General features: G+C 48.1%; 1 protein-coding gene across 1 annotated transcript; it reads right to left on the bottom strand.

Annotated features, from left to right (window-relative positions):
- Window positions 1–227: 227 nt before the first annotated feature.
- On the bottom strand, window positions 228–15,221 carry LOC101680120 (orphan sodium- and chloride-dependent neurotransmitter transporter NTT5-like). Its single transcript, XM_013063830.2, has 12 exons — window positions 15,142–15,221; window positions 10,499–10,756; window positions 10,179–10,336; window positions 9,946–10,072; window positions 9,616–9,794; window positions 8,608–8,718; window positions 8,161–8,402; window positions 2,972–3,158; window positions 2,399–2,600; window positions 2,125–2,284; window positions 1,513–1,678; window positions 228–1,297 (listed from the first exon to the last, which is right to left on the bottom strand). Exons 2-12 carry the CDS (start codon window positions 10,716–10,718, stop codon window positions 812–814), a joined length of 2,238 nt encoding a protein of 745 aa, XP_012919284.1. The 5' UTR covers window positions 10,719–10,756; window positions 15,142–15,221; the 3' UTR covers window positions 228–811.
- Window positions 15,222–15,650: the final 429 nt, after the last annotated feature.

Below are 15,650 nucleotides of genomic sequence, written 5' to 3'. Positions count from 1 at the left end.
AGATGATAATGATGGGACACATTCAGTAGTATGGTCCCCGAACCACGTTAGATTTAAGGGTTAACACACTTTCTGGATTGAGTAATACAGATTGCTGCAAAGTTCCCCAAAGGCTTGTCTCAACTCCAGAACAAGGAAGAACACAGAAACTCCATAAACTGTGTCCCAAAGGGAGAAGGAGATTGGAGTCACCAGACCGGATTCTCAGTTCACTAGAGGTTGCTGATTTGGAGGGTATATGGGCAGGAGGAGGCTGACAGAAAGAACACGGTGCCACAGCCTGTGCATGGGGTCTCAGCGGATCAATTTATTGACTTAGCATTATTATCCCAGCCCACTCTGAGAGGGTAGCTCTGGAGAAATCAGCCCCCCCACCCTGAGATCCAGTTTGGCGGTGGAGTTTGGGGTTTGGAGGGAACACTGTCTATCTCCATGATAACTGGAAAGGCTGGGTCCTGGCCAGTGCCATGAAGCCCATCCCCATTGTGCCAACACGGTACTCCCCACTCACAGGGAGAAAGGAGGAACTAGGTCCAGCTCTGCGAACGGCTGAGTTGACTTCTTGGTCTGAATTCTTTGACCTCAGAGCAGAATGTTCCACTTAGCAGAACTGGTATTATTCCAGGAGAGGAAAGAGCTCCTGAGTTGTCCATTTCTTCCCAAGGCCAAATGAGCGGTTGATGGGCACGATTCCCATGTACCCCTCCCCCTCCTTTCCGGCAGAACCCATTATTTCTGTAGTAAAATGGGCGCTCATGCCGTCACCTGTTGGACAGATTCGCTGCCTTGGAAAGAGGGGTGGCGTCACCAGTTACGGAACAGAGTTCTCCTGCTGGTTTTCGTCTTTGGTCTTCACGTGCTGGTCACTGTTGTCTATGGGTGTTAAGGCCGGGCTCACCTGCCTTGAGACCGGAAGGCTGAAACTCCTCGTGGAGAATGTGGACAGCGAGTTCATGACAGGCAGGCTGAACCAGGAAGAGCTCTGGCTGCTCAAGGGCAAGCTGAACCGCCGCCATGAGTTCAGGTTCAGCCCCCTAGTCAAGGACAGGCTGCGCCTCTTGGAGGAGCTGTCTTTGTTTCCCTCCTGGGACTTCATGCTGTGCTTAGGCCAGGGCTTGGGGGGCACCAAAGGCATCTTTTTGGACTGTAGCTTTTCAAAGGGGTCAGAAGCAATGTGGTCCTGGAGGTACCACCAGTGTTGAAGCGGGTAGATGGGGATTGGCAGGAAGGCGAGGACGCTGAGGAAGGTGACCCAGCTCAGGGTGCCCTGCAGGTAGGGCTGTTTCACCTCCTGGCTCTGCAGGCAGAGAGAAGGGAGTGAGGTGGAGGAGGGGGGGGGCTGTTAGGGGATTTCAATCCGTGTGACGCTGGAGATCAGGTTCCCTAGGGGCTGGGAAGCTGGCTAAAGGGTCCTTAGGGACGGAAGGAGCCCAGACCTAGGACTCTATGGAATGGGAGATCAGAGGAGGGGTGCCCAGAATGGGGGCAGGAGGCCAGGGAGGGGGATCTCACCATACTGCTGTTCCAGGCAATGTAGTAGGGGGGTTCTGTCTGGTAGAGCTGCATGAGGCTGATGGTGGTCAGGGCCAGCAGCCCAGGCAGGGTCACATAGCACCACAGGACAGTGAGGAAGGACCACAGCAGTCGGCCCAGATCACCAAATATTTCTTCCCTGACCCTGGGGTGGGGGCCATGGGCACAGATGTCTAGAAGGATCCCTTCTTTGGCCACCAGGGCCTAGAGCTCTGGGTCTGACAGACCTCTGGTTCTCTCACCAGTTCTCAACTCGTAGGGGCTACTGGGTCCTGCTGGGCCCTCCCTGAGGCTGGGCCCTGGATCTGGTCTCCTCATGGGAGCCCCCTGACCCAAGTGCCGGGCTCCGGCCCTCTGCCTTCAGACTATCCCATGTGGCCCATGGTAGGGGAAATTGAGCCTCCTGCTTTCTGACTACTCTTTATGTCAGCACCCACGTGGTTGCCCTCAGATCACTCCCTCCTGCCCCCCATGCTATTAGCTAGACCCCCCTTGCTATGGGACAGACAGAGCAGACCATGCCCCCCCCGCCCCTCCTCAGAGACCTGGGATGGGCCCCTGGCTGGGTAGACCCCAGGACTTGGACATCACCTCCTAGCTCCATAGATCCAGGCCAGGGCCATATTCTGGAAGGCCACAATGATGATGAGGGTGAGCGGGACCAGGCAATCATCAAACAAGGACATTACGTAGCTGCCAGCGTGACTGGTGAAGATCAGGCTGCCCAGAAAACCTCCCAAGCAGACAAACACTGTGGCAAAGGCAGGTTTGGCCACACTGAGGTCTATGTGCAGGGGTGGGCCAGGGGTCAAAATGAGCCCGGGAGATTGGGATGGCCTGGGGAGAAGGGTGAGAATCCATATACCTGATAGCAGCTTGGGATACCTCCTGAAGATGGAGATGGAGTTCTGGAGGGGATAAGTAATGCTTTCCAAGATCCTTATCAAGGTGTTTAGCCCTGTGATGACCAGGATCAAGAAGAAGAGGATGGCCCAGAAAGAGGCACCAGGGAACAAGGAGACGGCTTGGGAGAAGGCTGCGAATGCCAGGCCAGGGCCCTCCATGAACTGTGGGGGAGAAGGGCGCTCAGGCAGTGGTGGGTTTGGATGGGGGGAATGGTGCAGTGATCGAATAGCAATGTCTGTGTCGGGCAGAGGAAAGACACCTAGATGGGTGGGCTGACGGCAGAATGCTGAGTGTTTGCTGGGCTGTGTGAGCTTTACCTCCCAGGGCCTCAGTCTCCTCCTCTAACAGACTGGGATCCTAGGGTTGATGTGAGAATTAAAGTCAAGTGACCACTTAGCAAAGACCCTGGTACATACGCAGTGGTGGTGGAGACATGACTCTGTTGCCTGCCTTGGGCGATGCATGCAGTGGCCCCCAGAGGGCACTGGGGAAGGACACGTCGGGAAGCACCCTCCTGCCCCTGCAAACACACCTTTCCCTTCTGCGTCTTGATGCTGCAGGAAGGGGAGAAGCGGATGATCTGGTTCTGGAGGTGCTGAGGGAGGTGGCTGATCCACTCCAGGTAGTCCAGGGGGGGCAGGAGCAGGATGTCCTCCGGGGGCTTGGCATCCTGAGGCAGGACGCCCCTTTTTATCAGTTTCATCAGCTTTGAGACGCTCCTGAAAAGTAGCAGAGGCCAGGAAAGATGGTGACCAGGCTGCCCCCAACTGCTCTGCGCAAACCAGGGCAGCTGGGGACTGGAGAGGAAAGCAAGCGGTCCAAGGTGAGCGCAGCTGGTTAACAAGGGTCTGGAAACTCACCACGTGGACGTGGGGTGAACTTCCCTGGTTGTCCCCCTAAGGGACAGAAGCCCCTTCTGTAGTAGCTAAGATTCCTCAGTGTTACGGGTTGAAAACTGTTCCCCTGCCCTGGCTACATTCTTATGTTCAAGTCCTAACACTGTCCCACCCCCACCGCCGCTACCTGAAAATGTGAAATTACTTGGAAATAGGTTGTTACAGAAGTTATTAAAGATGAGATCATCCTGGGTGGCCCCAGATCCAATATGACTGGTGCACTTATAAAAAGGGGGAAAGTGGGGCACAAACGCACAGGGAGAAGCCACGTGTGGATGAAGGCAGACACCTACAAGCTAAGGAACACCAGATTGCCTGCAAAGCACAAGAAGAGGCACAGGACAGATTCTCCACCATTGTCCTCAGAAAGAACCAACTCTGCCAATACATTGACCTCAGACTTCTGCCTCAGAGCTGCGAGAGGACAGATTTTGGTTTTGGCCACGCAGTCTGTACGACTTTGTGATGACAGCCCTAGGAAGGAATACACTCAGAATCTCTCTTTTTGGACCTCAGGTTTGGAATGCTGCGATAATCAAACCCCCTCACAATCATTCTCCTCAACTAGCAGAGAAAAATCTGTTTAAAATTTTCCCTCCAAGTCTGAATTTCACTCTTTCTTTCATGCCTTCAGCTACTCTCATGTGTTTGACTAAAAACATTAAATATGGATATTTCTTTGTAAAAAAAGAAATATATGGGTTTTTATTTTAAACAACATGTGGCCTTCTTCCGATGGGTGGGAGTGTAGATTTCTTTCTTTCCCTTTTTTTTTTTAAAGATTTTATTTATTTATTTGACAGACAGAGATCACAAGTAGGCAGAGAGGCAGGCAGAGAGAGGAAGGGAAGCAGGCTCCCTGCTGGACAGAGAGCCCAATGCGGGGCTCAATCCCAGGACCCCGGGATCATGACCCAAGCTGAAGGCAGAGGCTTTAACCCACTGAGTCACCCAGGCACCCCAATATATGGGTTTTAAAAAATATTTTATTTACTTATTTGACAGAGAGAGAAAACACAAGGAGGGGGTGCAGCCGACAGAGAAGCAGGTTCCCTGTTGAGCAGGGAGCCTGATGCAGGGACTCTATCCCAGGACCCCGGGCTCATGACCTGAGCAGAAGGCAGATGCTCACCTGCCTGAGCCCCCAAAAATGTATGTTTTGTGTGTCATCACTTGAGTGTCACTGTGTTTTGGTTTTCTGTTTCTTACTTTTCTTCCCTCAGTTTTTCTGGCAACATCTCTATATTGCTGAGTATATGTCTGGTTTGTTGTTTCTGACTGCTGCCCTCTGCTGCATTTGCAACCTGCATTTTATATTCTATTCCCCAAATAATGACACCACTCCCTGAGATGACAAACTGCCACAATAACCATCCATTAGGGCTTGTGTAAGGACTTCTCTAGGATACACACTTGGGAATGGGGATCACGGGGCCATAAATACTGTGCTTGCTTAATTTAAGGAAATGCTAACAGATCCTCAGCTGTCCTCTGTTCTCCTGATTAGAAAACACTAATAAAGCATACCTCCACCCTTCCTTACCTAAAGAGAGAGTAACCTATAGCCTTGCTCCTCTAAGTAGAAGCTCCGTGGAGGGGCAGCACACCTGGGAACTTGTTAGAAATGCAGAATCTTGGGGCGCCTGGGTGGTTCAGTCATTAAGTGGCTGTCTTTGGCTCAGGTCATGATCCCACGTTCCTGGAATCGAGCCCCACACTGGGCGCCCTGCTCAGCAGGAAGCCTGCTTCTCCCTTTCCCATTCCCTCTGCCTGTGTTCCCTCTCTCTGTGTCTCTCTCTGTCAAATCAATTTTAAAAATCTTCAAAAGGTCATGATCCCAGGGCCCTGGGATCGAGCCCCACGTCGGGCTCTCTGCTCTGCAGGGAGCCTGCTTCCTCCTCTTTCTCTCCCTGCCTGCCTCTCTGCCTACTTGTGATTTCTCTCTCTCTGTCAAATAAACAAAATCTTAAAAAAAAAAAACTTCAAAAAAAAAAAAAAAAGAAAAGAAATGCAGAATCTTGGGTTCATCCCAGACTTACTGACTGATCTGATACTAATTCATAATACTCATTGCAGTTTGACAAGCTCTATATAATGAAGGGCGAGGGGCTCATGTGGTAGTTCTTCTAGGGCTGCACTAACACAATAGCCACTAAGCACATATGGCCATGTCAACTAAAGCTAATAAAGATGATAAAAATGAGAGGGCACCTTGGTGGCTCACCAGTTAAGCATCTGCCGTCAGCTCAGGTCATGATCCCAGGGCCCTGGGATTGACCACTGCATCAGGCTCCCTGCATGGCAGGGAGTCTGCTTCTTCCTCTCCCCCTCTCCCCAGTGTGTGGTCTCTCTCAAATGGATAGATAAAAATTTTAAAAATGATATAAATTGAAAAATTCAGGTCTTTGGTCACATTTGCATTTTTTGGCCACGTTCACCACATTTCGAGAGCTCTGGCTACTTGTGGCTGGTGTGTATGACACTGGATAGTGCAGGTATAGGAAGTTTCTGGCACCACAAAGAGTTCTACTGGACAGTGCTGCCTGAGGAGGTAACGGTTCTCATTGAAATCAACCAGAAGCTTTTTAAAAAACCAACTCAGTTCTTATTGAGCTATATCAGAGACAATAAAAAACACAAATATTAAATATTCACTTCAGTGAGTATTGAGAAGTCACCCAATTGAGATATAGAGTATTTCCATCACTCCACAGAATTACTTTGGGCCCCTTTCCAGGGCATTTGCTCCATTCCAGAGACCACTACGGATTTCCATCACTGCACATTCATTTTGCCTACTCCTAGATTTCATATAGATTTATACAGTGTGTACTCTTTTCTGTCTTGCTTGTTACATTCAGTATAACGTCTGACATTCATCCATTCATCCATGTCGGTGTGTGCATCAACAGTTCATTCATTTTTATTTGTAGATAGTACTCCATTTGTTGAATGAATGTACTAAGGATTGTTATCTGCTCATCTCCCGACAGACATTTGGGTTGCCTGGAGCTGTGGCCATTACAAATAAAGCTGAAGATTTCCTGCCCTAATTCTCTCTCCTCTCCTCACCTCCTGCAACTCCAATTATACATCTATTAGTCCTCTAGGTCACTGGGGTTCTTCTTCAGTTTTTCTCATTCTTCTTGTCCTTTCTGTCCTTTACTTTGTAGAACTTCTATTAACCCGGTCCTCAAATTAACTCATCCTTTATTCTGTTGGTTCCAATCTAAACTAAATACATCCAGCGAAAACTTGTCTTCATCTACTTTTGACTTCTAGAATTTCCATGTGGTCCTTTTCTAGATTTTCTGTATCTTCCCTAAAATATCTCCATGGCTTTCATTGTATTCATCTTTTCTCTTAAATTCCTTAACATATTTATAACGGCTGTTTTAATGTTCTTGTCCGCTGATTCTAATGTCTGGATGGTCTTTGGGTCTTCTTTTTTCTCTTGGCTATGGATTGTATTTTCCTGGGTTTGGGAATGTCTTGAGGGTTTTAATTCCATGTTGGACACTGCATAGAGAACAACATGTTATTTGTTTTATTTTGTGAAGTCTCAATACATTTAAGCCTTTTATTCCAGGAGGCAGCTAGATGAGGGCTATTTATTTAGAGTTTTCTAAGTACTGAGGCGAGCTGGGGTGGGGGGGGCAGTTTTAATTAGTTGAGTTTTTTCTCTGCCTTCAAATGGGATCAAGGAGGTCTCCCTTTGCCCTCGAGCCATCCCTCCAACTTTCTGCATGACCTCCTCCTCCTGGCGAGGACTAATTTCTTTGATGTTGTCATTATTTGGATTAGAGTGGGCTGGATTGTTAGCTGTAGATGTTTTTGGTTTATCTATGCATTCAGCTCCCGTGGGCCCACAGATATGAGCCCCATGAGACCATGGATAGTTCATCTGCTTGCTAGCCCTGTCTCTGTTGCAGCTTCTGCCGCTTCTCCAAAACAATTCCTAGGTATCGAGAGGAAAACTATTGGGTCAAGCAATTTATTTGTTGGGGGCTTGTTGTGATTCCAAGAACTACTGACAGTGCATACTGTGATAAAAATGCTTGCCTGATTTCTTATCCATGCAAAGTCTCTCCATCCGTGACAGGCCTGTGCCTCCAGCCACGTGCCCCCAGGTCAGGCGTTTACCCCCAGGTATAATGACATTCATGGCTCTTTGCTCACTTATGATGAACTTATCACTCTCCAGTATTTAGTTCATTAAAGCTCCTTTGTGTCCACTGCTCTTCAGTAATATTACAAGGAAAGTATTAGCGTGTTTTTTTTTTCTCATTTTTAACATTGCTGTATCAAGGAAGCATGGACTTTTGCAGCCTTCAACATCCTAACTGGAAGAGAAACTCCACCTTGAGATTAAAAAAAAAAAAAAATCCCCGTGCCTGAATGTACCCCAGATCAAGTAAATCAGAATCTCTGGAGGTGAGACTCAGGTATATAAGTGTTTTCTAAGGCTCCCCAAATGAGTCCAACATGCAGCTCAGGCCAGTAACCACTGATTGTGGCTCAGAATTCTGTAACAAGCTCCTTTGTGAGTTAAATAATTGATTTTGAAATCTTCTTTACACCATTTGCAATTTATGGAAGCCTTCAGACAGTCTTGCTCTGGGACTGTTTTCTTACCTATAAAGTGCTGGCTATTGGAATATTATAATTTGCCAGTTTTCTCTGAGAATATGTTATTATTACAACTATCATGATTGTTGTTGTTATCATTATTATTGGATAGGTCTGAGTCTGAAGGCCCATGAAGCTGGGGGATCGCTAAGGGAAGGAGACCCCCTATTGGACCTACAAGGTTGTAATTACTCACTTTTCAACACAGGTGGGGCCACTGGTGGTGGCCCAGAACCCCAGCACAATAAAGATGATGGATGTGACTAGCAATGAGGTCCCCAGATTGACCAGGGCCATCAAGGAGGCCACCTGGATATAGTTGTCTTCTCCAGCCTTGTAGGAGGAGAAGTTGATGGTGGTGCCCATGCCGAGGCCCAAGGAATAGAGCACGTGGCCTCCGGCCTGACGCCACAGGTCCAGCGAGGCCCAGGCTGAGAGCTGTGGATGGGGATGAGAGAGAGAGAGACGTTTGGGGTTGAGCTTCGGAGTGAACCCATTGGTGAACTGGAAGAGGGATGAGCTAGGGTAAAGAGCAGGGGGATGAGGAACAGGCTGGGGGCAGAAAGGAAGATGTCGGAGAAGGAGAGTCATTGAAGGACTGGGGAGTTGGGGGAGGGACAGGGTTTGGAGACCCCAGCCTTACCTCTGTGGTCACCATATGTCTGAGGCTGGCAATGGCACCCTCCAAGAAGAGACTTTGGATGAGGAAGCAGAGGAGGATGATGCAGGGAAGGAACACCGTGAAAACCAGGATCTAGCCAGGTGGGTCAGGACAGAAACCGGAAGTCAGGAGAAGCGGTGATGGGGGCGGTTCAGAGGCAAGCATTAACAGGGAACCCAGGTCAGCAGGAGGAGAGATGGGCATGAGCTGGCTTAAGGTGGTATGGTGGGACAGGAGGGAGCTGTAGGAGGATTATTCTAGGGAGACAACAGTGTTGTTGGGGGGGATCATCCGCCAATGAGCTTCTCCAAAGTGAGGGATGAGACCCCAAGTAAAAATGGTTTTGAGTGGTGGGGCGGCTGGATGTCATTCATTCATTGGCGAGGGTTTACGGTCTGTGCCTGAGTTAGGGCTGCATGAAACAGCGTCGTAGGTGATGGGGGAGGAACCCCAGCTGAGCAGAGATTTTTCACGCACTGAAATGAATTTTCCACGTAAGGAGAATATGATGCAGGTGCCAGGGGCACGGGCTGGAAGTATGGATTGGAAGAAAATAAATGGGAAATTCTGGACAGGAGCCGGTGGCAATCAGCTTTTTCAGGGATTAACAGGCGCTGTCAACGCGCAGGCAGGTGCAGGATGCAAGGCTCACGGGGAGAGGCCCCGGTCTGCTCTGGAAGGTGCCCACTGCTATGCCTTGGGGGTGTGGGTTGGTGAGAAGCGAGCTGGGTCAGTACAAAGTCCCATTCCGGCCACGGGCCAGAGGGAAGTAGTTCTTTGTGAGACGACTGGTGGCTGCCACAGCCTGGGGAGAGTACGGCACCTTCCTCAGGACCTGGGTGGTGAAGCCCATCATCTAGGAGTGGGGGAGGGTCATGGGGATTAGAGAAGAGGGGTCAACAGGAAGGAGTTGGACAGCATCGGGGCAGGAAGCCGGATACTTGGATTTGCGAATGTGAAGCGGTAGAGTCCGTGGTCAAGGTGGCTCACCAGCATTGAAGTCTTTAGCCCTGTGATCATGATTAAGAAGAGGATGCACCAGGCTGCAAAGATGCCCAGGGTGAGCTGCAGGACGAGGGCCTCGACCCCTTCCTCAATATGGCCTGAGGCACTCAGGGTGCTGTGGTACCAGAAGTACTGGTGGGACACGGTCCGGAGGCAAGAGAGGTCTGGGGAGCACGCAGGCGCTTAGGCACCATCTCACTCGGTGTCTTGACCCTGCTCTTCGCTGCCTCCCTTTGGGCTCTCATTCCCCGTCTCTTGCTCCCTGGTGCCCTTGCCTCCCATGGCCCTGCCGGCCTTTTCTCTCCCTCTCCTCACCAGTGACATTGATGGTCTTCACCAGTGGGCACTGGTTCCAGGGCAGGGAGTTATCGAAGGAGTTGCCCAGGTAGGAAATGCTCCATGTGATGATGACACTGTGATACAAGCTTATCAAGATGCACACCTAGGGGTGGACACGGTGGGCCTGAGGGATAGGATGGACAGAGACGGGGGAGCTGGACACCATAAGGGCTGAGTGGGGATGCCGGTTGGCTGGGCCCCTCATTCACCAATATGCTAGCGTATCCTATGCCGCCCAGCCAGGGGACGAGCTGCTTCCAGACCCGGATGTTGTCCACACGCAGCCAATGCCCCATGATCATTTCCATGTACAAGAGGGGAATCCCGAACAAGCAGAGCATGAAGAAGTACATCAGGATAAAGTTGCCTGAAGGAGGGAGCCAGGAGCTGTGATCAGGCAGCCAGGAGTCCCGGCCCCCCTCCTCTTCATCCCCTAGAACTCTCTCCCCCACCACCCAGGACCCAGGAGTCTGGGCTCCAAGCCTTAACACTCCTTCCCGAAACTCAAGATCCAGGCCCCTGGCCTCACCTCCTCCATTCCGATGACACAGGTAGGGGAAGCGCCATATACTGCCCAGCCCAATGGAGAAGGCCATCTGCATCAAGACGTTCTTGGTTCGTTTTGTCTGAGCAAAGTAGTTTTGGGTCTTGGTGGCCAGAATCTCCCTGGCTGTGAGCTTCCAGGACGGTAATGAGGAATTTCTGGGTTGTGTGTAAGTCTTTTCTTCTGAGAGTTCAATGGACGCCATGATTTTCTTCTTACAGGCCAGCCAACTCCTGAGGGAATCTTGGGGTCACCAAGAAGAACAGACTTTAAGGTCTTTGTCTCAGAGACCAGCCTGTAAAAGTTCAGGACAGCAGGGTTTTAGAGCAAACAAAGGGCCAGAATTTAATTCTTGGTCCTTCTCACTGGCTGAACAAATAACTTCATCTCTGAGACTCAGGTTAGTTTTGTTTTTTTTTCCTCATCTAACAAATAGATGAATTTCAAAATGTTTAATAACTGTTACAGTGTGAGCACCAGTCAGAAGGGCATTCCAGCACTCAGGTTCCTCTCCTTTCTCTTTCTGGTCTATTTGGCCCAGCTAATGCACACAGGGCTCTGGGCCAGCAGTTCTCAAACCCATCATAACCACAAAACCTCAAAACACAGACTCCTGCCTTTCCATCTGTCAGCCTCACTCTTCCAGACTGATTCAGTAGATCTAAGGTGGGGTCTAGAGGATTGGTAGAATTTGAAAGCTTCCTTGGGGTTCCATTTCAGGACAGGCAGCATAAAGGCTCTGTGGAACCATGCCTCTGTGACCATGGCCAAGAAAGAAACATTTAAGGTCTTTGGAAATTGTCCTAAGGGCATGTAGCCAATGAAGAAACATTTATTCAAGAAAATCTGGTAAAACTCATTAAGAACAGTGAAGCATCGGATGGCATTGGACCCGCAGCCTGCTCCCCACCCCCTCCTGACCCAGTGCTATGGAAAAGCTATAGGGCTCCCCCTCTCCCCAGGTCACACTCAGAGGCTACAGCATTTTCCCAGAAAGGGCAGACCACCAGCATTTCGCATTTCTTTTTGGCGACGTGTTGCAGACACTAAATTTCAGGCAAGTGTGGTATAAGTAAAAGTCAGGAGCGCCCTTCTACTCTGCCCTCATTTCTGGCATGACATAACTGGGAATATGGGGGCCTTGGTCTCCCCTGACCCCCGCTCATTGGTGAGGTGGAGGTTATATGGTAAGAGGGGCAAGTCATAAGACCAGAGATTAACGCTCCACATGGCATCCTGCTCCAAAAGCACTCAGAAAGAAGCAGGCCACTGTTCCAATCCAGCTTGGAAGACCTTGTCCATGGGAGAGAGACAGGCCTTCGGAACACATGAGCCCAGAAATGTTTCCCAGAAGAACTAACTTCATTTGAAGCAGAATCTGAGGAAGTTGGAGCCTAAGGGCTAAGGGCACGCTCAAAATCAGCAGAGGTTTTGGTGGTAGCAATTGAGAGGAGGCTGGTAACTTCATGAAGACATAAGATAAATGGTTACATATGAGACAGAACTAAGAAAAGAGACAGGTAAGAAGATCCATTCTGGGGTCAGAACAAACCTCAAACATTGAGTTCAAATACTACTCCTAGAAAGTAGACCGAATTTAATTGCATCAGATTGTGGAACAATTTGTGCATCAGACCATTGTCAAAAACAATAGAGCCATTGGCTGGAAATTCATGGGTCCTAAAAATGAAGACGCAATAAAGATAGAGTTTTGTCATCAGAAGCCCTGTGGCACAGGAAATACTACAGTGGATTCCTCTGTAAGAGGGGACATTATCCTAGATGGAAGGTTAGACGTGCAGAAAGGAATCGACAGTAATGAAAACGTAAGTCTGTGGATAAAATGGAGAACACAAACAGTAACATCTTACTTGGTTTTAATTAAGTAAAGAATAAGAATTACATGACATCAAAGATTCAGAGGGCGGCAAATAGAAGAGAATTGCAAGTACTTTGTGTTTTCCAGGAAGAGGATAAAAATACTGCAAGTAGGGATACAAGCCCCGGCTGACCCCACAATCCAGACATAGGGCTCTGAGGGGCTTCTGACCAGAGTCACAGGGCCCTTAGCTATTGTTGAAGGAACTTGTAAAATTGTCTCAGGAAATACCATCAAGTTATCTCTTGAAAAGTCTATGGGATGCTGTTCTGCCCGAGATAACAAATCTCACGGGTGGTGTTTGCAAGAAAATACAATAATTTGCAGCTTAGCAGTAACCACAGGATGTAAAACTTCTGTCTTTGTACTCTAGAGATGACGTCACTAATGCAGTCTGCCCAGAGTGGTTTCCAGTTCCGGGGCCCTAAAGCAGAGCAACCGCGGCACAACAGCTACACTGAAACCAGACAGGAACATGCCAGAAGGGACAGGATAGTCAAGGAAGGGAATAGAGGGGCGTCTGGGTGGCTCAGTCGGTTAAACATCTGCCTTCGGCTCAGGTAATGATCCCTGGGGTCCTGGGATTGAGCCCCACATCGGGCTCCCTGCTCAGAAGAAAGCCTGCTTCTCCCTCTCCCTCCTGCTCTGCCTACTTGTGCTCTCTCTCAATCTCTCTGTCAAATAAATAGATAAAATCTTTTTAAGAAAGATTTTATCTATTTATTTGACAGGCAGAGATCACAAGCAGGCAGAGAGGCAGTCAGAGAGAGAGAGAGGAGGAAGCAGGCTCTCCGCAGAGCAGTGAGCCTGATGTGGGGCTTGATCCCAGGACCCTGCAATCATGACCTGAGCCAAAGGCAGAGGCTTTAACCCACTGAGCCACCCAGGTGCTCCAATAGATAAAATCCTAAAAAAAAAAAAAAAAAGGAAAGGGAATAGAGTTAACTCAATCTTTAATTAATCATCATGATCCAAGAACCCGAATTTTCATCTTTTAAAAACCCTTGCTTGCAATGACATCAGATAAAGGCCTAGTACCTGAAATCTATAAAGAACTTATCAAACTCAACACCCAAAGAATAATCCAATCAAGAAATGGGCAGAAGTGGGACGCCTGGGTGGCTCAGTTGGTTAAGAAGCTGCCTTTGGCTTGGGTCATGATCCCAGGGTCTTGGGATCAAGTCCCACATCAGGCTCCTTGCTCCGCAGGGAGCCTGCTTCTCCCTCTGCCTCTGCCTGCCTCTTTGTCTGCCTGTGCTCGCTCACTCGCTCTCTCTCCCTCTGTCTCTGACAAATAAATCAATAAAATCTTAAAAAAAAAAAGAGTTAAAAAAAGAAATGGGCAGAAGACATGAACAGATATTTCTGCAAAGATGACAGCCAAATGGCTAACAGACACATGAAAAGTACTCAACATCACTCCACATTAGGGAAATACAAATCAAAACCACAGGGAGATACCACCTCACACCAGTCAGAATGGATAAAATTAACAAGTCAGGAATCTACAGATGCTGGCAAGGATGCGGAGAAAGGGGAACCCTCCTACACTGTTGGTGGGAATGCAAGCTGGTGTCGCCACTCTGGAAAGCAGCATGGAGGTTCCTCAGAAAGTTGAAAATAGAACTACCCTACGACCCAGCCACTGCATTACTGAGTATTTACCCTACAGATACAAATGTATTGATCTAAAGGGGCACATGGACCCCAATGTTCATAGCAGCAATGTCCACAAGAGCCAAACTATGGAAAGAACCTAGATATTCATCAACAGATGAATGGATAAAGAAGATGTGGTATATATACACAATGGAATAGTATGTAGCCATCAACCCCCCCCTCCCAAATCTTGCCATTTGCAACAAAATGGATGGAACTAGAGGCCATTATGCTAAGTAAAATAAGCCAATCAGAGAAAGATAATTATCATATGATCTCACTGATATGAGGCATTTGAGAAAAAAGAAAGGATCATAGGAGAAGGGAGGGAAAATGGAAACACCAAAACCAGAGAAGGAGACAAACCATAAGAGACTCTTAATTTTAAGAACAAATTGAGGATTCCTGGAGGGGAGGGGTTTGGAGGGATGGGGTGGCTGGATGATGGACATTGGGGAAGGTATGTGCTATGGTGAATGTTGTGAATTGTGTAAGATGAATTACAGACCTGTATCCCTGAAACAAGCAATACATTATATGTTAATTAAAAAAAAAAAACCTGCTTGCAAGCTATTGGGGAGTTTGGGACTTTTCACCATTAGCTCCTGGTTCTCCTGGGTGGCACCACACCAGGAAATTCTTGGTGCCAGTTTTTATTGGCTTGTTTAGCATCAGGAGGACAAACTCTCATTTGGTTCGCTTACAGTACCAATAAACATTATCTGATAAAATGTATGCATAATTATTATCTAGGGGAACCCTTAAAAGAATAACAAAAATGTTGGGGCACCTGGGTGGCTCAGTGGGCTAAGCCTCTGCCTTCGGCTTGGGCCATGATCTCAGCGTCCTGGGATCGAGTCCCGCATTGGGCTCTCTGCTCAGCGGGGAGTCTGCTTCCCCCCTCTCTTTCTGCCTGCCTCTCTGCCTACTTGTGATCTCTGTCAAATAAATAAATAAAATCTTAAAACAAAATAAAACAAAGTTCCTATGTTTGGATATTAAAAACCACATTTAAAAATAACCAATGGTTAAAGAATTTATCATAATGGACATCAGAAAATATTTTGATGATAATGAAAATACTACATACCAAAACATGGAGGGGGTACCTCGCTGGCTCGGTGGATGGAGTGAGCAACTCTTGATCTGGGGCCTACACTGGGTGTAGAGATTGCTAAAAATAAATAAGTAAACAAACTTTAAAAAATGGGATGCAACTAAAGCCATATATTAGAAATTTTGAAAATATTAAAATTAGCAGAGACTCCATTCCTGGAAATTAGAAAATAATAGCAAAATAAACCCCAAAATGAAGAAGGCAGGAAATAATTAAAGTTAACAGGAGAAATTAACAAGACGGAGGACAACATACAATAGAGAAGATCAACAAAATCAAAGGTTGGTTCTTTATTTTTTTAAGATTCAATTTATTTGAGAAAGAGTATGTAAGCAGGGGGGAGCAGAGGGAGAGGAAGAGAATCTCAAGCAGACTCTGTGCTGAGCACAAAGCTCCATGTGGGGCTTGATCCCACAACCCTGAGATCATGACCTGAACTGAGTCAGAGGCTCTACTGACTGAGCCACCTACGGACCCCAAAG

The sequence above is a fragment of the Mustela putorius genome, unplaced genomic scaffold, assembly GCF_011764305.1.
Source record: "Mustela putorius furo isolate JIRA1106 unplaced genomic scaffold, ASM1176430v1.1 tig00000196_pilon_pilon_pilon, whole genome shotgun sequence".
NCBI lineage: Eukaryota > Metazoa > Chordata > Mammalia > Carnivora > Mustelidae > Mustela > Mustela putorius.
Note: the sequence above shows the minus strand (reverse complement) of the source record. Positions and strands in the feature narration are given on the sequence as shown.

What these genes read in the sequence shown, in the direction of transcription:
- LOC101680120 (XM_013063830.2), bottom strand. Translation starts at nt 10,718, where the DNA reads ATGGCGTCCATTGAACTCTCAGAAGAAAAGACTTACACACAACCCAGA. An exon ending in GACATATGGTGACCACAGAG is followed by an intron (nt 8,403 to 8,607) that starts GTAAGGCTGGGG and finishes CCCCATCCACAG; the next exon opens with CTCTCAGCCTGGGCCTCGCT. An exon ending in GGCCCCACCTGTGTTGAAAA is followed by an intron (nt 3,159 to 8,160) that starts GTGAGTAATTAC and finishes GCTACTTTTCAG; the next exon opens with GAGCGTCTCAAAGCTGATGA.